The sequence below is a fragment of the Cheilinus undulatus genome, linkage group 18 (assembly GCF_018320785.1).
Source record: "Cheilinus undulatus linkage group 18, ASM1832078v1, whole genome shotgun sequence".
NCBI classification, from domain to species: domain Eukaryota; kingdom Metazoa; phylum Chordata; class Actinopteri; order Labriformes; family Labridae; genus Cheilinus; species Cheilinus undulatus.
In genome coordinates this window covers 34,822,386-34,845,068 of record NC_054882.1, presented here as the reverse complement: position 1 = coordinate 34,845,068, position 22,683 = coordinate 34,822,386, and the positions used below count along the sequence as shown (strand labels likewise).

The 22,683-nt window shown below is 39.7% G+C and overlaps 2 protein-coding genes across 5 annotated transcripts in view; one reads left to right on the top strand and one right to left on the bottom strand.

The window, feature by feature from the left end:
* Positions 1-3,783: 3,783 nt before the first annotated feature.
* Positions 3,784-8,807, bottom strand: gemin2 (gem (nuclear organelle) associated protein 2). Its single transcript, XM_041812933.1, has 10 exons — positions 8,551-8,807; positions 8,085-8,169; positions 6,339-6,428; positions 5,561-5,620; positions 5,307-5,423; positions 5,095-5,139; positions 4,925-4,993; positions 4,694-4,804; positions 4,415-4,473; positions 3,784-4,215 (listed from the first exon to the last, which is right to left on the bottom strand). The coding sequence occupies exons 1-10, from the start codon at positions 8,670-8,672 to the stop codon at positions 4,164-4,166; spliced, it is 810 nt and encodes a 269-aa protein (XP_041668867.1). The 5' UTR covers positions 8,673-8,807; the 3' UTR covers positions 3,784-4,163.
* Positions 8,808-9,160: 353 nt separating this feature from the next.
* Positions 9,161-22,683, top strand: part of ctage5 (CTAGE family, member 5) — a 28,487-nt gene continuing 14,964 nt past the window's right edge. For 3 of the 4 annotated variants that reach the window (XR_005993297.1, XM_041812701.1, XM_041812699.1), the window contains exons 1-6: positions 9,161-9,378; positions 9,464-9,597; positions 11,839-11,925; positions 13,866-18,600; positions 18,737-18,931; positions 19,145-19,245. Coding sequence is in view for 3 of the 4 variants with exons in the window: in XM_041812701.1 (XP_041668635.1) it covers positions 9,258-9,378; positions 9,464-9,597; positions 11,839-11,925; positions 13,866-18,600; positions 18,737-18,931; positions 19,145-19,245 (5,373 nt within the window). In the remaining variant the exon portion in view is untranslated. The remainder of the gene's footprint in view (positions 9,379-9,463; positions 9,598-11,838; positions 11,926-13,865; positions 18,601-18,736; positions 18,932-19,144; positions 19,246-22,683) is intronic. The other variant, XM_041812702.1, reaches the window with a different exon arrangement.

Here is a 22,683-nt window from a genome sequence, read left to right as displayed (position 1 = left end):
TTTCTTCCAACAAATCCAAAGAGATTGAATTTAATGCTGTGAAACGGATCACTACACTTATGACCTTCTTGAACTCAAGGAATACTTTAGATCAGTGTTACTCAACCCTGCTCAACCACCAAAGAGCCAAATTGTTAAAAAAATAAATTTCCAAGAGCCACAATCTAAGAGGTGAAAAGTGGCAAAATAGGCATAAAATTGCGCAAACTGGATGAAAAGTGGCAAAAAAAAAACAAAGTGGCTAAATGGGTGAGAGGTGAATAAAAAATGAGTTACAGGTGGTAGAAATGGTCAAAGAAGCGAAAATGTGGCAAAATGAGTGAAAAGTGGCTAAAATGGAAAAAAAATCTGGGGGGAGCACAGTAACAAAGTGTAAGAAAAAAAGGTGTCGTAATGGCAAAAGGCAGCTTAGATAGGCAAAAAGTGACAAAAAATCACTAATGCAAAGAGGGAAGAAATTGCAAATAGCATGTTTAAAGTGTCAAAAAGCAGCAAGAGCGTGGCAAAAATGAGTGAAAAGTAACTGAAATTAGTAGGAATCAGAAAGGTGTGGAAAAACCAGCAGAGTGGCAAAATGCAGCTTAAACAAGCAAAAAGTGGCAACAAATAGCAAAAAGAGGTTAAGAGAGGCAAAAAATTGCAAAAAGCAGGTTTAAAGTGTCAAAATGGCAAAAATTGTTGGAAAGTGACAAAAGAAGATGCAAAAATGAGCTAAAAGCTGTAAGAATTAAGTAAAACTAGTAAAAAAAAGGAGGGGGGCAAAAATAAAGGTTGACAATTAAGTTTGACAATTAAAGTCTTAAAGTGTGGGGGAAAACTGATTAAAGTGACCTGCAATGGATAATTTCTGAGGTCAAAGTTTCCATTTTTTAATTTTTGGGGGGGGGGAATAATATTTTAAATCAAGACATTAAAGAGTCACACACTGAGTATCACTGATTCAGATGTACACTCACTGGCCTCTTTATTAGAACACCTCTTCAGCACATTAACACAAATATCCAACCAACCAATCACATTGAAGCAACCAATGCATTGAAATGTAGACGTGGTCAAGATGATCAAACTGAGTGTCAGAATGTGGACATAAGGTGATTAAAGGTGGTGCTTTTCTAAGAGCGAGGGTCAATAGGAGGTGCATGGCCGAGGTGCAAATGGAACAAAATGAAAATAAACTGTCAAAACATTTCAATGTCTTTTACATGTTGTTAATCATGGTTTAATTCTAAAGATTTCCATTATAGTGCACAACAAATTTTAGGGTTTTGCAAGGGGGGGGGGGGGTCCCTGTTAGTGGCTTGCTATATGGAGGTCTTTTGCAGTATTTGAGAATCCTTGATTAATGAGACTTTGAATGTGGCATAGTTGCTGGTCCGTCCCAACCTTTATCTATGCTAACTATCAAATGTGAGAATGCAAATTAAGACACAGCAACCAAGCAGCCTTTTTCCAATCTTCTGTTGACCCAATGATGTAGCCTCAGTTTCTGGTTCTTGACTTACCCAGGTGGTGCCTGGTGCTGTTTTCTGCTTCAAGCTTCAGTGTGCTGTGCATTGAGTGACACCTATGCATACCCTATCTCTGCCTTCAACAATGGCCCAGATACCTACTCACTGGGTATTCTTTTACAGACCATTCTCTGTAAACCCCACTGATGATGTAGATCAGCAATTAAAGGGGATATATGCAAAAATCACCTTTTCAGGCTTTTCTAACAAAAATGTGTGCCCCTGGCCTGTCCACAATCCCCTCAAGTGCCAGACCCCCCACCCCCCTTTCAGAAAATGTGTGCTGAAACAAGCCGTTCTCAGATTTTTCCCTCATGATGTCATGTGGGGAGTTAGCTCTGCCCCCAGGCTTGCTGGCCCTCCCCGCTTGGAAGGAAGCTCCACCCTCCTTTCCTCAAAACTCCGGAGAGCCACATCGTTTAAAGGGACTACACAATTTTTTTTTGGTTGTTCACAACAGCACCATGTTAGACTGTGCAACAAAAATCTTGTCCCGTTTTGGGCGACAACATGGCCACACTACAACAGTGATCCTGAACACTCACCATATGCTGTCAGGCCACTGTCTCTGCGACTGAGTGCCAGTTCATAGGTTGTCGGTGGGGGGCGGGGGCAGGGTTTCAAAGAGTGTCAGTCGCAACAGAAGCGTTCTGTGTGATTGTAGCGGTCTTTTGTTCATAAAATGGAAAATAATTAGTGATTGGATTATGGATATGTATTGATGTATCAAGAGGAGGACAATATGGACTGGCTCTACTTCAGATAGAACTAAAGGTATGCGTGTGATAATATAAATTAAATTTACACATTAGTTCTCTGAACAGAGAAAAGGGGATTCTTGTAAATGACAATGCAACAATAAGGAGCAAATACTCTCTTGCAGGTAGACGTTAGGATTCATGTCGTTGATGTTGGGTCAGGGTGTCAAAGTAGACAATGTAAGAAAAATTCTGACATGCGAGTCTTGTTGAATTGTGGTGGCATCTTGGATGCAAGACTGTTTGTCAAACCGGACACTCTAAATCAGGCCCAAGTTTTGACACTGAGCTGCCACATTGCAGTCAGGCTAAAATCTGGCTGAATTTGTGTAGTCTGAGCCGGCCTTAAGCCACATCAATTTCTCAAGAGGGGTGGAGTCCGGGGCGGAGTCAGACAGCTCCATAACATTTAAAGCTACAGACACAGAAATGGCCCATTCTGAGCAGGGCTGAAACAGGAGTTTTTACCCACGCTGATGAAATCGGCAGGGGGTTATGTAAAGGGTTCTGTATCTTTGTTTGTTTGTTTGTTTGTTTGTATGTGTACAAGATAACTCCAGAATGGAAAGTCAGATCGTCACCAAACTTTCAGGGAATATTGGGATAGTGACAGGGAAGAATCGATTAAATTTTGGTGATGGTCTGAGCACCCATTTGGTTCTTTTCTCGGACTTCGAAATTTTGAAAACACCATAGTAATAAATGGGAGCCCGATTTCCTCGGTGGCGCTGCTTAGGCATGGGTCTGCCGCCTAAGACAGCCATTCTAGTTTGAGGCATGCAAAAATTCCATACTGGAGTTTGTTTTCAGCAGCAGACTTCACAGGCATGTCTTGGGGACCTCAAAGACCAATATAAACTTGTCTTAAAGGGGTAAAATATGTCACTTTTAATGAATTACTCAGACCGGCCCGTGTGGCATTTATGACCATGGCACACTCAGTCATTTAAATCACATTTCTTCCTCATTCTTAGCTCAGTTTGAACTTCAGCAGATCATCTTGACCTAATCAATGGGTTGCTGCCATATAATTGGCTGATCAGATATTTCGCAGTATTTAGAACAGGTGTACCTAATGAAGTGGCCAGTGAGTGTATGCTATGTATCCCTTTATCCGCTTTGTTTTGAAAGATATTCCTTTGACCACCCTCAAAATGCAGCTTTTTCTGGGAGCTGTTGCAGCAAAGATCTTTGTGTTTTTTTAATAATATACTCATTTTACTTTTTGTTTTTTGTAAATCACTGCCGGCTGCAATAAATGAGCATCACAGTTTGTTACACCATAATAATCTACATCTGCACTCATGGACATCAATCTGCTGCACAAGCCTAATCACCTAAGATGTAACCAGTTCTTGTTCTTCAATAACAATAAAACAAATAGAAGCAATGCTGGTTGAATTAGACACTAAGTCTAATGATCACTGTGCTCACGCACATACAGCAGGTGGTGCTGTAACACTGGATGACGGACAACTATACCCACACAAGCAGTTCTACAAATCATCAAAGTTTAATAGACAAACCATTTGATGGATCGAAACAAAAGATCCCTCAGAACCAAAACAACCTTTCCAGTTGAAATCATTATTACACTGCTTTGGCTGCTGTCTTGTATCATCAGGGTTAAACGTATGAAGGTACAAGGTGAGAGGTCACGTGCTCATGATCCTTTCCACATAGTTTTGACCTCATTTTCATTGCATTTTGGGCAGATCAAACATAGTCGTCTTAGTGGTGGTGTTGTTCCTTGGAGATGTCCAGTTCTCTCCACATGGTTCACAAAGAGTTTTTGCAACTCTCTTGTCACTCAACAGCAAAGTCTTCTGCATGGACCCTGCATTTAAACTTGGGACACATTTCCCCCACGTATTATGTTGATGGAAGTTACTGCAGCTCAAACCTGTGTTCTCTCTGGCTGATCTGCCAGGTCATTCTGCTCAAAGTATCTGCATGGAAAAAGAAAATTAGCATAAATTAATGCATTCAACTTTTAACATATGAGTAAAAGCAATATGTGATTATTGATACTAAAATGATACATAATGCGATCTGCACATGTATAGGATAAATTCCCAAGAGTTTCTCTGAATTTGATTTAATGCAACCAGTGCCGAAGAAAGGAGTTTTTAGACTCTATGCAGATACCTGGCAACAAGACAGATGAGCAGGTTGAGGGGAGGCAATCTCTCATCTTCCTGGCTTTCCTGTTAATCATAGATGCAGAATTGCAGATTATTTTCAGTCCAAAATTTACATGTTTTACATATCAAGTAATGAAAATATAACAAACAAATTCACAAATTAATAAGAATTCGAGATATACTGACGGCATGAACTGACAGTGCCCCTACCGTAGCATGTCTAGTGAAAAAAGGATGAGAAAATAACAAAGACTGAATGGCAGTGGTAAATACAAAGTTTTACCAGTGTGCTGCGGAGCTGAGCACATCTCCTGGCCAGCTGTCTGATGGAGGAATGAGCTTCAGGCAGCAGAGGCTTTTCCATACAAGCTAACAGAGCATACAGCCAGCATCCCTTTAACAAGCAGGTGATAAAGACAGTGAAAAATCAACGATTCAGCATAACCATCAACCGTGAATGACTGAGTGAATAGATACCTTTTTGAAATGTAGAAAATCAGGAATACAAACTCACCAACTGTGGTGCAAACTCATGATCCTCAAACCAACTGATGAGAATTTCCAACACCATCAGCACTGTGGACTGATGGCACAAAGAGAGGAGAAAAACACATAGACTTTATGATCACAATGGTGAACTGTTATACACTTCAAGCTCCATGTCTAAATGAGGCTTTAATTTACCTGGTTCAGTCTGCTGACAATGCTGAGGAAGGGAGGGAAGCCAATCTGTCGAGACACATTTAGTAATAGAGAAAAAGTCTTCAGAATACAGATAAGTATGTTTGAATTTTTTTTTAATTTTGCAGATTAAAATAAGTTTGACAATATTTTATGAACTTAAAGAAACCCTGTTAATGCAAGAACATTTTCTTTACACAAGCACATTTTCATACCTTGCTGTAGTCCAACGCTGGTTCTGCTTCAGGATTTACCTGGCAGGACAAAGCACCCTGATAGACCGTCTCTCCCAAACAAAATCTTTTCCAGCCGTCCTCATCTGTTAGCTTTGGCTGTTAAACATACACACATTTGAATACTGATTTATAACAAGTTTCAGACTTTGGTTTTCCCAAATCAGTGGTCAGGATGGGATTATGTACACTTTTTAAAGTACTGAATAGAGTTCGTAACCATGTCATCTCCTCACCATCAGCACATTGTCATCCAGAGTCTGGCTGCTCCAGTGTTTCCTGTTCTTTGTGATGCTCTGAAAGAAAAATGCAGGAACCACAAATGGTATGAATGTAAAAACACACAAACCCACGAACTCATTCCAAGGTTCTTTTACAGAAGAAGTATTGAGGGATTTGTTATTTCTGTAATAAATTTCATTACCAAACAGTCTTCAAAGCGGCATTGGATTTATTATCTGAGAGTGGTGCACAATCAAAAGAAGACCCAAGGCCATTTGGCTTAGATAAGTTCATTACAGCTGAATGCTGCAAACACAGGGTGCAGTAAGTTTTTTTCCTTGAGCGTTATCTGTATTTCTGGATCCTCCAGTTCAACTCAAGTCAAGGATAAAGTTAATGCAAGCAGGTGTCCCAAAGGCTGTACTAAATTCAGCACATAAAACATGCTACCTTTAAGGAGGTTTTTTTTTTTGTAGAGCACCTCTAAGTGGGCAAAAGTTAAATCACAGGTGAGCCTGAATTTAATTTATGACCAGTCTCAGAATGATTAAATATTTACATTAACAAACAGATGAATAATACCCAATAAAGTGATCAGTTAGAGTAGACTGGATTGAGAATATTCTTCTTGAATCATGGTAGGACTCTAAAAATATTAATTAAGATGTGTCAGTCAATCTCCAACCTCTGTCTGTCCAGCCCTTCTATGATTCAATACGAGTATTCTCAATCAAGACTCTCGTCTGTACTCTTATTGTTTGTATGCCAGTCTCATATGACCCATTGCTTTACCTGTCTGACATCTGAGAAATTACTGACTTGCTGCTGCTGCCAACTGAGACTGGGGCAGAATCCCACTGGAGCCACATGGCAGCCTGCCACCTGAAACACACAAGACACAGTTGTCAGGAGATTTGAGAAACGTGTTAGTGTTGTCCATGTGCTTTAGTAGCTCATTAAATACTACATTTCAGTAGTACTGTTTAAATAGTAATTTAATTTGGCTGGTTTGTAAACCACTGATATAACATTGGCACAGACTGCTATCATGGACAGATCATCCTCAGGAAAAGGAGCCTCCTTTCCCAAACTGGGTGACTGAAATGGGCACACATAGTAGCTACATACAGTATAATGTCACATTGGATGCAGGACAGAACAGGAAAATGTCTCCTGAAGTAGCGATGTGCCATTTGTAAACAAATGGTTTAAAAGAGACAGCTCTTTTCTGTCAACAATGGGACCTAGATCCTGTTTGGGAGCAGTTTTTCATTTCCTTTTTTTTTTTTTTTGTCATTTAACTGACAAAATGGGGATGGTTTTTATCTCCACACCGCTCCACCACAGGCACACCACAAGCTAAAGTCTCATGCTGGATGATATGACAATTAGCCTACGTTTTATTCAATGGGGTTTCATACAGCCCAGCCAGTGAGGAAGTTTAATCTGGCCCCAATGTGTTTTTTGGGAGATAGAATATTTCAGAAATTTCATAATTATTGCTAAATAATTGTATTCATTCTGAGATGACTGGTCTTGCGGGGCTGAGTCACTAAAAACATCTAAATTTCCATCACTATCTTAAAGTGTTTTTTTTATCTTTGCACTATAAATAGGCCCGAGTGAAGATCAAGTGGGTGAGTTTTGGTCGGAATGGTTTTACTTATTGGATTTTTTATGTACTAATTTTTTTCTATTTTCACTTCAAGCCACGCTAGACATCTGCTGACCCCTCTTGATTATGGTTTTGACAGGGGGAACAGGTCGTTGTTTTAACAGACTCTATTATATGACACATGCATTTGACCAATATTCCTGATATAAACTAAAAACTTTAAGTAATAAAAAACACATTTGAGGATGCAGAGGTGGAAAAAGTACCTGGCTATGGTACTCAAGTAAAAGTACTGTTATTTTTGTTAAAATTTACTTCAATAGAGGTAAAAGTACTGGTCTATAAATCTATCTACTCAAGTAAAAAGTAAGTCATTTAAAGTTTACTCAAAGTACTAAGTAGCTACTTTCCATACCCAAGGGTCTTTCACAGTAAAATATTATTTCCCCTTAATGTGCATTAACTACAAGAGAGTATGGGTGTCCAACCAGGTTGTGTATGATTTAACTAAAAGCAGAATGCTGCAGCTGTTCTGGGATGAAATGTGGACTCATTCTCTCCATGTGCTACTGACCCTCATGTGTTGTCAAAGCCAAAACCAAAACCACGGGCCATGTTGGCAGGACGCTTCAACCTCCTCAGGTTGGCTTTTATTGTTTATTTGTTTACTCAGTGCTTGATGCTTTTTAAAATGCAATGAAGTACAGTCCTTCCCCAAAATATACTTATGAAAAAGTACACAAAGAGCTACCCAATTACAGTAATTTGAGTAAATATAATGAGTTGCTTTCCACATCTGCTAGGATGTGATTTTTACAACAAAAAAACAATTAAATATAAAGTGGAAATTACATTAATTGAACTAATGTGTAATGCATGTTTCGTGTTAAAAATCGCAAGCCCATTGGTGTAAAAGAACTCACAGAGGCATTCACTGTTTGCTTCTTCTTCAGTTTCTTGGGGTCAATCTGTGCAACCACCACTTCTGGACAAAGTGATGCTTCCAGCCTACAAAACAAGCACAGCATTCAAGCATGTTAAAAACACACAGACACTGATCTACACTCGGAGAAAGCTGTGTTATCATTCACTGAATCTTTCTGTAAACAGAATAGTTATTCGAAGATGTAACAGAGGCATAAATCACTATCGCATATCATAATTTCTAACAATCATCTGACAGCCTCATTAAAGATCTACTCTCTGACTTCTATATATGACATATTTTTCCTTTTTAAGGTATATTTTCCTTTTAATGACATATCATTCCAGAAAACGTACAGTATTTCCGGTCGCATCATCAGTGCAGGACAGCACAGTCCCCAACATACAGCCACACATTAAATGTTCTCAGTCTAAAGTGGAAAACTGTTGTTTAAAGTGACTTACTGTACTTGTCGAAGGTATTCCTGTGGGTTTCTTGGTGGTCCGTTCAGGTCCAGCTTCTCTGTATCGCTTCCAAAATCAACGGGCAGCAGCCTTGGCATTAAATCCTCCACGTCTGACTTCATTTTGTATCAGTTCTCAGTTCTCAAGATAAAACAAAGCCTTAACTCACAAAACCTAGCTCCTCTTGCGTGCAAAACAAAGGTTTTTGAAGCAGGTGGTTCGTCTTTTCACCAACTACGTATCCATGTTGTTTGAAAGCGCGCGATGATGACGTTTTATTTATGCGCAGCGTTGTTGCCATGGTAATGAATGCTTCGCATGCTGTCAGCCTGTCAGGAACAGGCCAAAGTCCATTAAAATGTCCAGGTATTAGCAAGTCGATAATTTTCCAGTTATATTTGTGTTTATTTATTTATTTTTTTTGTCACGGTGAAACCCGTTAACTGTTAACATTATAATTGTTTTCAATAAAATATGAGAATTTGACCCCTCACCAGGTTATGTTTGTATGCTATTGCACACAGCTCTCAGATGTTAATGATTGCCTGATTTCAACTCTATATCTTATCTCAGCTCTCCCAGCTACCATTGAGTCTTCATGACAGCTAAAACCTTGAGGCAATGTCCATTTGCCAGCACATCTAGCTGCTGTTATTTTCTCTATAATGTACACTTTCTCTTAACACACTCCCTTTAAAACACCAACAATGGCTGTTTCACAGTCTTATCATGCCATTCTGGTCATGGGCATTGTTTTTTGTGTTTTACCTCATTATAACACAGGATTGTTGTCTGACTACAAAATCTGTGGAGATTCGGAGTGTGAAAGTAAGTACTCACATGAAGTTTATCACTGACATTATTCTTTATGTTTATTCCTCTCTAATGCGTCTTTGTTTGTGTGTATATATAGGACCGATGAGCAGAGTGCAGGCTATCATGGACCACCGTGGTAAAGACTGCCGTTACCTTAATTTCAGGCGAGGAGACACCATCTTTGTTTACCACAAACTGACTGGAAAGAGGGATGACCTCTGGGCAGGCACTGTGAGTCTCATATGAGCTTTCCCTCGCCTTATTTTCCCTCTCTATCTCCATCTCTCTTCCTTTAGAATAGAATATAGTCTATCACCTACTCAACAAAAACAGCTGCTCATCTTAGGTTTGAAGTTAAAGAGATTATTCCTGATTAACAAACAGATATTTTAGGGTACATAGCATGGATTGGCAGAGGCATAACCAGGGATTTTAGGCCCCCCAGAAAGAAAATTACACAAGGCCCCCCTTAGCTAGCCAGCAAAGCAAGGTGCCTTAATTTACATATACCTATGTATTTTAATGTATTGATTACAACAAAAAATAATTATTATGATTATTGTTATGTCATTTTCCAATATAAATGCACACTTTTTTTTTCTTTAGTTATGTTTAATTCACTTGTATTATTAGATATTTCCATTCTCCACTCCTTGTGGAACTTGTTTTTCTCATGTTCTGGTAGTATTCCTGTACATTTTTTGCCATTTGATTTTCGCTACCCTCAATCCATCCTTGCTGTTCAGTGCAGTTTTGTGCTATTTGTGCTATTGGCACGATACTGTACCTGTTGAACGCAGTTGTTTTTAGAACACCAAGGTTTATTATAGTACCTACCAGTGTTCATTTTATCAACTAAAACTATGACTAAAAATGTTTGTCAACAGCCTTTTTTCTGTGAGAAAGACTAGACTAAGACTAGCCCAAAAAGATCTTTGATGACTAAAACTTACTAAAAGTAAGCTTAGTTTTTTTAAAACTAAAATCTAGTTTAGTTTTTGTCAGACATTCAAAATCCATGATATTCCTCCACTGTGAGTAAATCTGTCAAAATACAGTTAATCTGTAGCAATTCTGCCTCTCAGTCGTAGAACGCAGGGACTCCAGGTTTGCATAGAATACACTATGACTTGGTACCAGATTTAGGGAGGAGAACAAAAGCTTGGACTAAATGTAATGACTAAAATGTGAGATCTTATATGGACTAAATATAGACTAAATTTATGTTGAGTTTTTGGAGACCAAAACTAGACTAAAACTAAAAACAGTAGAATTGACAAAAATGGGACTAAAACCAAAAGGCATTTTATCTTAATATTAAGACTAAGACTGAGACTAAAATGAAGCAAAGCTGTCAAAATTAACACTGGAACCTACTGACATATTCAAGGCACTATAACTTACACTAAAGCCAATAATTACATGCACTTAGAAGAGTATAACGTAATATAGAACTTCAAAATTATTTCTTGAATTACTGTCCAAAAAAGGACTTGTAGTAGCTGTAAACTTAACTGATTTTACTTGAGGTCTAAAACTTATCACCCACAAACCTGTCTCCCACTGTATAAAGTCAATTTTACCTAGAGCAATAGCTGAAAACTGTCAGTGAAAGCTACTTCAGTATTTCATGACTGCACTTTCAATGTTAAAGACTTAAATATGTCACACTTTGAAAGTCACAGTGAACAAAGTTAACATTTGGAAACATATAATTAAAAAAAACTGTTTGTAGATGCTTGTTTTTTTATATATTTGCTAGATCTATATACAGTGTATGACAATATGTAGTAAATACAACGAAGCTGACAGCAACAGTGCAAAATCCAAACCACGTCAAGGTTGTTTTTACAGCCCTGTACGTAAGTAACACCCTTGATGCTGTTGACCATGCTGTATTGCATTGCACTTATCTTTGTCATAGGCTGCAGGGTCAGTTAGAGCAACATTTTGCTTGTTTTAAAGACTGAAAAATTAGAATCAAGGATAATTTGAACAATGTTTGACATGTCTTACCAATTAAAAAATAGGCTATCATTTACTGTAATTCCTGTTATGGTTAGTTGTTTGCACTGTGAGTAAAACTTTTATGCTGATTCTTTACCAGGGCTACATAGAAAAATAGATTTTATTTCTCAACTTGAATATTCCTGATAAAATAAAGATGAAATAGCGACCAACATTATACTGAAATCTAAGGGTTCTTATATTATCATTACTTGAACAGTGTAAAAATCAGACCCAAGATTGCATTGAATTATCTGCTAGGACTAGAGTTGATGCTATAAAGAACTAGAGTTTTTAACAATGTCATGGATATTTAATTTACATGACTTTTGATTGCTTTTACTCAGAAATGATACTGAAATTGAACAAGTACATCATTATATATGCATGCCTCATTAATTTCTTTCACAGTGCCACTGTGGCTCCAGAAAACTGTCATTTCTGCCTCGTTCCTTTTTCTTTCAGATTGACAAACAGTTTGGTTATTTCCCCAAGGACAGAGTGCAAGAGGAGCTGCTTTATGCAACTGTGGAAAATGTGGTTGCAACACAGGTAAACAGGCTTGTATTTAAGTTTCACTTACGGTTACAGACTTGGAATAAAATGTAGTGCACTTCCCAATTCCAAAAAAGTGGAAACATTATGTAAAATGTGAACAGAAACAGAATAAAGTTATTTGCAGGTCTTATTTTAACCTATATTCAATTAAGCACAGAGCAAAGACAAGATATTTAATATTCAATCGCATACTGTAACCTTTATTTTTAAATATGCCTATATTTGGAATATGGTGTCTGCAGCACATTCTAAAACAGATGTTTGGGGCATGTATACCCCTCTGTTACATCATATTTTCTTCTCACAAGCATCTGTGGGTTGAAGACACTCATTGTTGAAGTATCAAAAGGGGAATGATTCCCTGTCTTGCTTGATGTACAGCTTGCCTAACAGAGTGGGGTTTTCACTGTAATATCTCAAACTCATAATGCGCACACATTTTTTAGCTGGAGACAGGTCTGGACTTCATGCAGTAACCCTCACTCTTTTACTGTGAAGCCATGCTGTTGTGGCACGTGCAGAATATGGATTGGCATTGTCTTGCTGAAATAAACAAGGACGTTTCCTCTTGAGAATTCCACTGCCATAATTAGAAGAAAAAAATTAAATGTTGACCTTTCAGACCATGGCACACTTTTCCACTTTAGGCCTGACAATCTCAGATGAGCTCAGGCCCAGAGAAGTTGGTGGCACTTTGAGCGTTGCTGATATATGCCTTTGCAAAGCAGAGTCTATACTTACATTCATAGATGCAGTAGCATCCTGTGAAAAGTGACTGTGGTTTTCTGAATTACTCCAGATATTCTTATAGCCATCACAAAATCATGCTAGATTTTAGGGGTTTGCTGCCTGGTGGATTGACGTTCATAGGCATTCAGTGATGGTTTTCAGTCTTGCCATTCATGCAGAGATTTTGAATCTCTGAATCTTTTGAGGATATCATGGGCTGTTGATGGTGAAATCTCAACAGTCCTTGCAGTTGCACATTAAAGCATATCGATCATAAACAAGGATGTAGAGTAACTACTTACATTTACTCAAATTACTATAACTGAGTTGTTTTTTGGGTACTTGCACATTTAGACTAATTTTTGAAAGCAGTACTTTTGTAAGATTTATTTTTGGGCTTTTCATTCCTTTTTTGATGGACAATAGATAGAATTGGAAACAGGGTTGAGAAACCTGGGGAGAGACATGCAGGAAAGCGCCACAGGCTGGATTCGCACCCGGGCCGACCACATTCATGGGGTGCACCTTAAACCACAAGGCAACCTGCCCCCTGAAAGCAGTACTTCCACGTTTAGCCATTTTTAAACAGAGTAACTGTACTTTTACTTGAGAAGTATACCCCTGTACTCTTTCCACCTCTGTTGACTAAAAAGAAGCCCACAGCTAGGAAATGATTCCACATCCCATCCATAAACAAATGTTGAACACAGCAAAAACTGGAGTGTTGAAATCCCAGGGTTAAACATCTCTGAGTTGATTTTAACTCCCAAAGGTTCATTTCAACTCCATTCTGAGATAAATGGTTTTCAACATTGGGGTTATTTGACAGTGTTGATCCACCAGTGTTAGTTCAACTCTGTGGAATCATTGATCAGTCATTGATAGCATAATATGTGACCTTTAACTATTTAACTACTTACTTGGGGAAACTTACCAGTCTTTTCTTCCCTGTATCACCTTTTTGGAACGTGTTGCAGGCATCAAATTCAGAATGTATCTTTCCAAAGAAACAATCAAGCTCATTAGTTTGAACATGACATATCTGGTCTTTGTGCTGTATTCACTTGGATCTAGATTGACAAGGATTTTCAAGTCACTGTATTTTTAAATTCACATTTTGCACAATGTCCCAACTTTTCCACAACTGAGTTTGGAGTTTTTGAATAAACATTACTGAGGTTGTTTCATCTCCTGTCCTTCTTCAGGAATCAGATTTCTTCTGTACGGATGAGTTTGGTTATCTTGTTGACTCCACTCATCTAGACAATGATGCCAATGAGGATGATGCTGTGAAAAAACAGGAGCAAGTAACAACACAAACCACGCCATATTTGGATGATAATAATGCTGAAAGTCCATCGACATCGGAGGAAGTCTCTACAGAATCCGTTGGTTCAGCACAGGAATCTGAGAGCAGCATAAAGGAAGAGGCAGAGGGAAACACAACAAATGCTGGTGATGCTGCTGCTGGGACCACCAAGGAAGCACAAGATCCTGCTGCCTCGACGGAACAAGGTGGGTCTGCCTCATCTTCTTGGCTTGGTTCCTCAGTGACAGGATGGATAGGTCTGACTAAAGAGGAAGAACCTGCAAATTTGGCTGAAGGACAGAAAGAAGAAGCAAAAGAGGAAACTCCTGAGGCTTCTTCCTTTACTTCATCGATGACAGGATGGCTGGGGATTGGAGGAGGAGGAGGAAGAACTGATGATGAAGAAGTGAGAAGTGGACAAGAGGATGCAGAAATGTCTGAATCTTACACTTCGACAATGACTGGATGGCTTGGATTTAGAGGAGGAGGAAAAACCGATGATGAAGAAGTGAGAAGTGGACAGGAGGATGCAGAAACGTCTGAATCTTACACTTCGACAGTGACTGGATGGCTTGGATTTGGAGGGGAGAAAAAACCAGAAAGCTCTGCAGAAAAAGAGGAAGAAGAAGAGATGAACAGAGATGAGGAGCAAGAACAAGCAGAGACATTCAGGAGTAGAAGGATGTCTTTAGATCTAGAAGGAAGTCAGTTGCATGAGGAGGAAGAGGCTGGGACATTTGATTGGTTTGGAAACAGACTGACGAGCACACTAGGATTTGGCCAGACCAATCAGGAGTCAGAGATGACTTCAGGACGAGCCGAGGAGGCCGCTAAAGAAGAAGAGCAAGCCTCTGGATCCTGGTATGATATGGGGTTCGGGGGCATGTTAGGCCTTGGGACAGACAAGAGTGATGAGAGTACAGGAGGAGGCTTTCAGGGAACACAGATGGATGAGAATTTAGACCAGAACCTTGAGTCAGAGAGAGTGGATACCAGTCAATCACAGCCTACAGTCACAGAGGAGATGACGACAGAAGTAGGAGGAATATCAAAAGATGACAATCGCACATCAGAGACAGACCATGCAGAGAGTAAAAGTAATATGGATGATAATGGTAACACAGATGGTGTCTCCGCAGACAGTGCTGCATCTGAAGCCACTGGAGGGATGCCATCAATGCCTGACAACTTGACTCAAATAGAAAGTCTGGAAAAAGAAGAACATGATGTTTTAGATGATGATGAGAAAGAAAAAAGTGCACTTGATGGGGAAAGAGCTACAGAAATGGAAGGTGAGCATCATCAGATAGCCCAAACAATCAAATATAATGATGATGATAGGCAAACAAGAGAGGAAGATTTTAAAACTGCTAATGAGACTGATCAGGATATTCTGACACAATCAGACACTGGACCTTTGTTGGACTTTGATTTAAAGTCAGACACCACAGAACAATCTGCAGGTGAAGTTAAGGAGGACATAAGAGAGAATTTGCTGGGGGACAGTGCCGAGATTCAGGGTGAAACTGATGGATCAGCCGATAAATCACATGAGATAAGTGCTAGAGTTGATAGTGATGAATTTGGGGTGAATAAAGAGGAGACTAAGACAGAAGGTGCAAAAGGAGAGAGTCTAACTGGCAGTGGTGCAGAAGACAGCAGTGCAGAGAATAATAATCCAATATCCAATAAGCATGAGACCTTAACACAGGTAGAAGGCACCACAGATCAGAAACAGGAGGAAAGCGTCTTTAATGAAAGTAATCTGAAGTCAGAGGCTGAGATCACGGAGGAAGAAGAGTCTAAGGAGGAAGAGGAGAGAAGGGAGCTAGGGGAGGTAAAGGAAGAGGAGGAAGTGGTAAAGACACAAGGAAAGCAACAGGAAGTGGATGAGGAAAAGAAGGATGAAGAAGAGATAAAGCAGCAGGAAGTGGAAGAGATAACAGAGAAGGAAAAACTGGTGGAGTTAAAGGAGGAGAAGATACAGAGGGAAGTGGAGGAAATCAAAGAAAACCAGGTGGAAGTGGGGGAATCCAAGGATGAAGAAAATCATGGGGGAGAGGAGGCAAAGGAAGGGGACGAACAGATAAAGACTCAAGAGAAGCATCAGAGAGTGGATGAGGAAAAGAAGGATGAAGAAGAAGAGCTAAAAAAAGAGGGGAAGCAGCAGGAAATGGAAGAGATAATAGAGAGGGAGAAACTGGTGGAGTTAGAGGAGGAGAGGATACAGAGGGAAGTGGAGGAAATAGAAGAAAACCAGGAGGAAGTGGGGGAATCCAAGGATGAAGAAAATCATGGGGTAGAGGAGGCAAAGGAAGGGGACAAACAGATAAAGACTCAAGAGAAGTATCAGAGAGTGGATGAGGAAAAGAAGGATGAAGAAGAAGAAGAGCTTAATGAAGAGGTAAAGCATCAGGAAGTGGGAGAGATAACAGAGAGGGAGAAACTGGTGGAGTTAGAGGAGTTAAAGGAGGAGAAGATACAGAGGGAAGAGGAGGAAATAGAAGAAAACCAGGAGGAAGTGAGGGAATCCAAGGATGAAGAAAATCATGGGGGAGAGGAGGCAAAGGAAGAGGAGAAGCAGGTGGACTTGGAAGAGGAGAAACAGATAAAAATGCAAGAGAAGCATCAGGGAGTGGATGAGGAAAAGAAGGATGAAGAAGAAGAGCTAAAGGAAGAGGGAAAGCAGCAGGAACTGGAAGAGATTACAGAGAGTGAGAAACCAGTGGAGTTAGAGGAGTTGAAGGAGGAGAAGATACAGAAGGAGGTAGAAGAAATAGAAGGAAACCAGGAGGAGTTGGGAGAGTCCAAGGAAGAGGAAAAACACAGAGAGGAAGAGGCAAAAGAGGATGAGGAGAAAGATGAAGTCAAGGAAGAGCAGCAGCTGATAGAGGAGTTAAAGGAGGACATAAAGGGAGCAGTAGAAGAGTTAAAAGTCATGGAGCAAACAGAAGACTTAAAGAAGTTAGAGGAAGAAGGTGAGAAAGAGAGGAAAGACTCCAAAGAAGATTCTAAATTTGAGCCAAATATGGAAATCATCAGCAGTCAAGCGTCAGAGAGTAAAGAGGAAGAGGTAAATGATGATAAAAGCTCAGACACATCCACACAAAGTGAAGAGAGACAAAGAGAAAATCCCCACATGGAAGTAGTGCAAATGCAGGAAGAAAACAAACAAACAGAGCATATGAATGAGACAAAGGATGTTGTGGAGAAAGTGGGGAGAGAGAGGAGGGAGCAGGAAGAAGAGGAGTGCAAAGGGGAATGCATTAAGGCTAGAGATGGGAAAGATTCACTGGATGCAGGGGTAGAAAAAACAGATCCAGTAGCTGAAATCACAGAAGGGACTCAGACCATATTGGAGGGTACAGAGAGGGATGAAGAGGGAGTAGAGGAGGAAGAAAGAAATGATGATGCTGAGAACAGAAAAACAGAGGATGTAAATAGTAACACTTCTGACATAATTTCTGATCTTAATGCTTTAGGCGTCAATCAAACAGAGGATATGAAATACACAACAAATGATCTGCCACAGTTTGTTGAGGACATCCAAGACGACCGTTCTGGTGAAGCTTCAACAGACCAGACAGCTGAGGTCAAAGAAAACAATCAGCTGGATTCCACTGAGTTGAAAATCCCTGAGCTTAGAGGTGGGGAAGCGCTCCACCAGGAAAGTGAAACTAATGATGAGGAAACTAGCAGTAAAGGGAATTCCACCGAGTGGAAAACAGAGCAAACAAATGCTGAGAATAACACAGAAGAGAGGAAGATAACTGTGAAGCACCGTGATGAAAAAGAGGATGAGGATGCTGATGTCAAGGTGCCAGACGGTTTTCAATCACTTGGTACTGAATTGAATGAAGAGGAGAAAATTCAGGCCAGTGAAGTCTTTGAAAGTCAAACTGAGGTATCTGGACAAACAGTGCCACAACATTCAACTGGTTTTCCACTTCCACCTGATGATCCTGAGAACATGAAAACTGAAAGTGGAGGAGCATTTGGCCTTTTCAGAAATGCTTTTGGCTTTTTTAGGCAAATACCTGCCCCAGAAACAAAGGAATCTGCCCAAAGTCTAGATTCTAACACACATGAAATCCCAGAGTCACACACCTCCTTGACTCCTGAGCAAGTGCCAGATACAAGTCAGGTTTACAGTCAAGATTTACACACAGACACTCCTGTCACTGTGTCAGAGCAGCCTCCTTCTCCAACCCAGACCTCTCATATTCATTCCAGTGCTAACCTTCAAAACAACGAAAGCCCCTTTCAATCAAAAACCTTCTCCAAACATTACAAGAATCTTCTCACATACATGAGGGCAGATGACACGGATATTCTGATGGAGCTCTTTGGGCGACACAAGCTGCAGTTCTTAGATGATATTTCGGGAAGCACAGAAACAATGACTGGTGATCCTGATACTGATGAATCTATATTATTGGACATAGAGCGACTTCTCCATCACCACAGAGAGGTTCTTATTGCTCCAAGTATGAAGCAGCAAGATGTGCAACAAGAGGACAAAGAAAAGACCAGAGCACTCATTGCACTTCAGAAGCTAGAAATGCTGCTGGACAAAGTGAGAGAGACTTTCAGCACAGGAAAACCAGACACCAGTAACACAGAGGATCAAGGTATTTCTGTCTACACAGGCCCTAAAAGATCAACGCTGACATAATTCGTGCTTGAACACTTTTTTATATTTTATGTCAGTTTGGGTTTGAATGCTATGATCTCAACCAGAGTGCATATGTTCCCTTTTTAACACAGACGGCAGAAGCTGTGTTGAAGGATCCTGTTCAACTTCCAACAAAGAAATTTCCACTGAAGAAGCACATGGCATTATCCTGGATAGTCACACTCCTAAAGATGAACGGGTGGTACTGGATAAAGAGGAAGATAAACAAATCAGTGGTGGTTGGGCAACTGAGGATGAAGAAGAAAGAGAGCCCCAAGAATTAAAGGGTGATTAAAATGTATTAATGACATTTGGGGGAAAGTGCTACTTGACCTCCCACATTCTCATTCATGAAGCACAAAAATTCACTACTTGATTGATTAAGACACGGTCAAAACATTAACATGGATCTGCATTTAGAAAATATCACATCAATAGACTGTGTCGAGTCTATCTATGCAAAATTTCATATCTTTTTATGTTTGATTTTCTGCCTCCAGGAACAATGCAGCAAATGATCAACAATGTACATAAGATCACCGAAGACTCGAGTACTCATGTCCATGCAGCCAGGGAGCTCCTCATATGGCTCACAATACAGGTAAATAGAAAATGTATAAAGTCAATAAAGGTTAAAAAAAATGTTATATAAGTAAGTAGTGACCAAAAACTTTTCCTATGGCTTCCAAATATGAGCTGCACAATTGGTACTAAGGGACTAAAATGTACCAAGAAAATATCCCTCAGGCCATTACACCACCACCATCAGTCTGAGCCATTGATACAAGGCTGATCAATGCTTTCATGTTGTTAATGCCAAATTTTGACCCTACCATCTGAATGTTGCAGCTGAAATAGAGTCTCATCAGACCAGGCAATGTTTTTCCAACCTTCTATTGTCCAATTTTGGTGAGCCTGTGTGAACTGTAGCCTCGGTTCCCTGTTTTTAGCTGACAGGGGTGGCACCCAGTGTGGTCGTCTGCTGCTGTAGCCCATCTGTCACAAGGTTCAACATGTCGGACATTCAGAGATGCTATTCTGCATACCATTGGTTATAACAAGTGGTTACTTGAGTTACTATTGCCTTTGTATCATCTCAAACCAGTCTGTCCAGTCTCCTCTAACCTCTGACATCAATAAGGCATTTTCGTCCACACAACTGCCACTCACTGGATATTTTCCCTTTTTTGTAACATTCTTTGTAAACCAAAGAGATGGTTGTGCATGAAAATCCCAGATCAGCGGTTTCTAGTCACTTGAATTCCCTTTGTTCCCAATTAACAAGCAATTGAATAGGTGTACCTAATAAAGTGGCCGGTAAGCAGTAAGTGTATTTATACTGTATATATGTGTATGTATAATTCATTTATCATCATGATGCCTGTAGTTTGTCTGTAGTACATTCAAGTTTAGATTGGTTTGTGAGGATCCAAATGAACCCTTACTAAAGGTTGACATGGAAATAGGGATATTATGGGTTAGATCAGTGTTTCCTAACCATTTTTCCCTTGGAGCCCCCTCTCCTATCAAAAGTGGAGCCCCCCCCAGGACCCAAGAGAGAAGAAAAATTGACACTCTGCCATCAAAAGTCAGCATAGATTTTAATTGTTTCACTGATAAACCCCTATAAAAGTAGTAGTAGTAGTATCAAAAGACATTTTGTATAAACTACTTCTTAACTGCTTTGTCATTGTTTTAGTCAAAATTTGCAAATCTATTTTTGGCAGCCTCAGGCAGACAAGGTCTTGCACCCCTGTAAGATCTTTGACGCCCCCCCGGAAGGTCCTGGACCCCAGGTTGGGAACCAATGGGTTAGATTACTTTTTCCATCTAGTAAAGATGCGTAGAATGAGCCAATGACTGCACCCATAATGATATAACCTATCATTACGTCACCATCTTTTTATGAAAAATATCTGCAGGGATGTTCACTCTGCTGTTGTTTGCTGGTGTTGCTTTTTTGTCAAAGCATCATTGTTTTAGTAACTCTCTCTTTCTCTTCTCTGCTTAGCTTCATTTGTCATTGTCTTCTTCTGTCTCTTAGCCACAGTTATTGTATCAAAAAGCAAACACACAGGCTAACTGGCTGCTTTTTAGCTGAAGACTGGTGTGTGCACTAGTGCCTTAAAGTCATATGCACTTGTTGCGAGAGAGCCACAGTCCTCTGTCAAATAGTGTTAAAAGCAGATGACTGCACTCTGCAGAAATGGTACTCTATTCTCCTGGTAAAATTATTGTACAATTAGATAAACTTTAAAACGACCACATTCATGGTGTAAAAGTTATATATAACTGCTGAGTGCTTAAGAGTATCAATGCAAAAATAGTGAGAATCAATAAAGGGATAAAGCAATTATTTAGATACCAACAGAATGATGAACAATAAAAAAGACAAGTAAATAAACTTTTGTTGACTAGCTTAGCTATTGATTAATTTATTGCAGAAATAACCTTACAGTCATAGCAGAGTAGGCCTAGCTTTTTTGTCTACTTCTAAGTGCTTGCTGCTGTTCTTTTCTTTAGGTGTCTGCTTCTTTAAGACATTGAACTTGTGGCATGTTGACCTAACTCTCCTCTGCTTTAGCAGTCAGTTTAGCCTGCTTCTCGACTGTCAAATCTACTTAGCTCTCTCCATTCACATTCTTTAGTGCTTAGTGGATCTATTACACATACATTAAGCCAGCTGGCTGTCAAACTGCTATAAAGGCAAATAGTTTCGAGTGTTTTGGAGGGACTAATGTGTCTACAGTTTCAATGGACGAAAATGAAGATGGTTCGGTGAGTAGCAAATGTCCTGAGGTCACAGAATCAAGTTTTCTCCAGTGTCCTATTTAGACCCACTTGTTAATAGCCAAGAGCTGTAACTCAACACCTATGACACGTGGTCGTACCCAGTAATGCAGCATTTGTGTAAAAACCAACGTATTTGATAAGATTTAAATCATATTAAATGAATACGTCTATTATGTCAACATACACCTGTTTCGGTTGGTGTGGCGTCAATTTAAAAGCGCTCCGATGTGCCAGTGTGGCATTTTACAATTGGTGACGTTGCGAGTGGGCCATTTATCCAAGTAGGGGGTTAATAAAAGCGGCACAATACTGTGGATGTTCTGTTTTACATATTTTAACGTATTAACGCCTCCTATCATTTGAAAGTGTTGTTATTGCACTTGTATGAAGTCACAGTCGACTTCATACAAGTGTATTTAAAGGTTTATAGGGATAATCCATTTTTTGCCACCCCTACGACGTGCAGTTGACGTCGTCCACTCTGAAGCGTCGTTGTTGTGAGTAGGATGTGAAAGCGCCGCTAGCCCGGTTGATGGCTTCACATTCTGGTTCTTGTGTCGGTCGAAATGAAAAATACCTCTTCTGTGATAACCAAATGAAGTAATTTACAAATGGCGGAACACGCGGCGAATGAGCAGTTGGCCAGCAAAGCGGTCGACTTCCAGGCGACGGCAGAGGCTTACTACAGCATTGCTGTGGAGAAAGTAAAGGATGTACGTTATCTGGCAGGTTTCGTTAGCATTTCAAACTAGCCGTCACAGTTGGCATAACGTAGCTCACTGACAAGCTCTAGGTATATGGCTCTGTATTAATGCGAGGTGCAGTTTTAAAATTTCTGCAGGTCATATTTAACTACACGTGTGTCTTGTCAATGCTATTATCTAGCTGTCAAAGCAGCTTTAGGATTCCTTTTGTGCTATTTCTAATGTTTTGTTTGAAGTCCTCATAGTTAGCTAAATGCTAACCAGCTAATAAAAGTGACCGTTTGTATATCTAATCAAGTATTTAGCTTTCTTGCTTTTCTTCGGCTTTAGGTAGAATAGGAACATGGAAGTTGTTTGAGGGTTAGTCTTGTAGCAGGTGAAACATCAGCGTTGTATTATGCTATTTCGTTGATTTAACAGCTGTTGAGTAAACGGGGATCCCGGTCAGTTATAATTGCTTTAAATAACAACTAACTCATTTTTATATAGTCAGTACAAGTTATACACATTGTTTTCGATTGTGTTACGACTTTAATAAAAAG

Coding starts and splice junctions, on each gene's coding strand:
- gemin2 (XM_041812933.1), bottom strand. CDS start 8,672: ATGAAGTCAGACGTGGAGGATTTAATGCCAAGGCTGCTGCCCGTTGAT. Junction 4,474..4,693: donor CTCAGCTCCGCAGCACACTG/GTAAAACTTTGT, acceptor TATGATTAACAG/GAAAGCCAGGAAGATGAGAG. Junction 4,216..4,414: donor CTCATCTGTCTTGTTGCCAG/GTATCTGCATAG, acceptor TTTTCCATGCAG/ATACTTTGAGCAGAATGACC.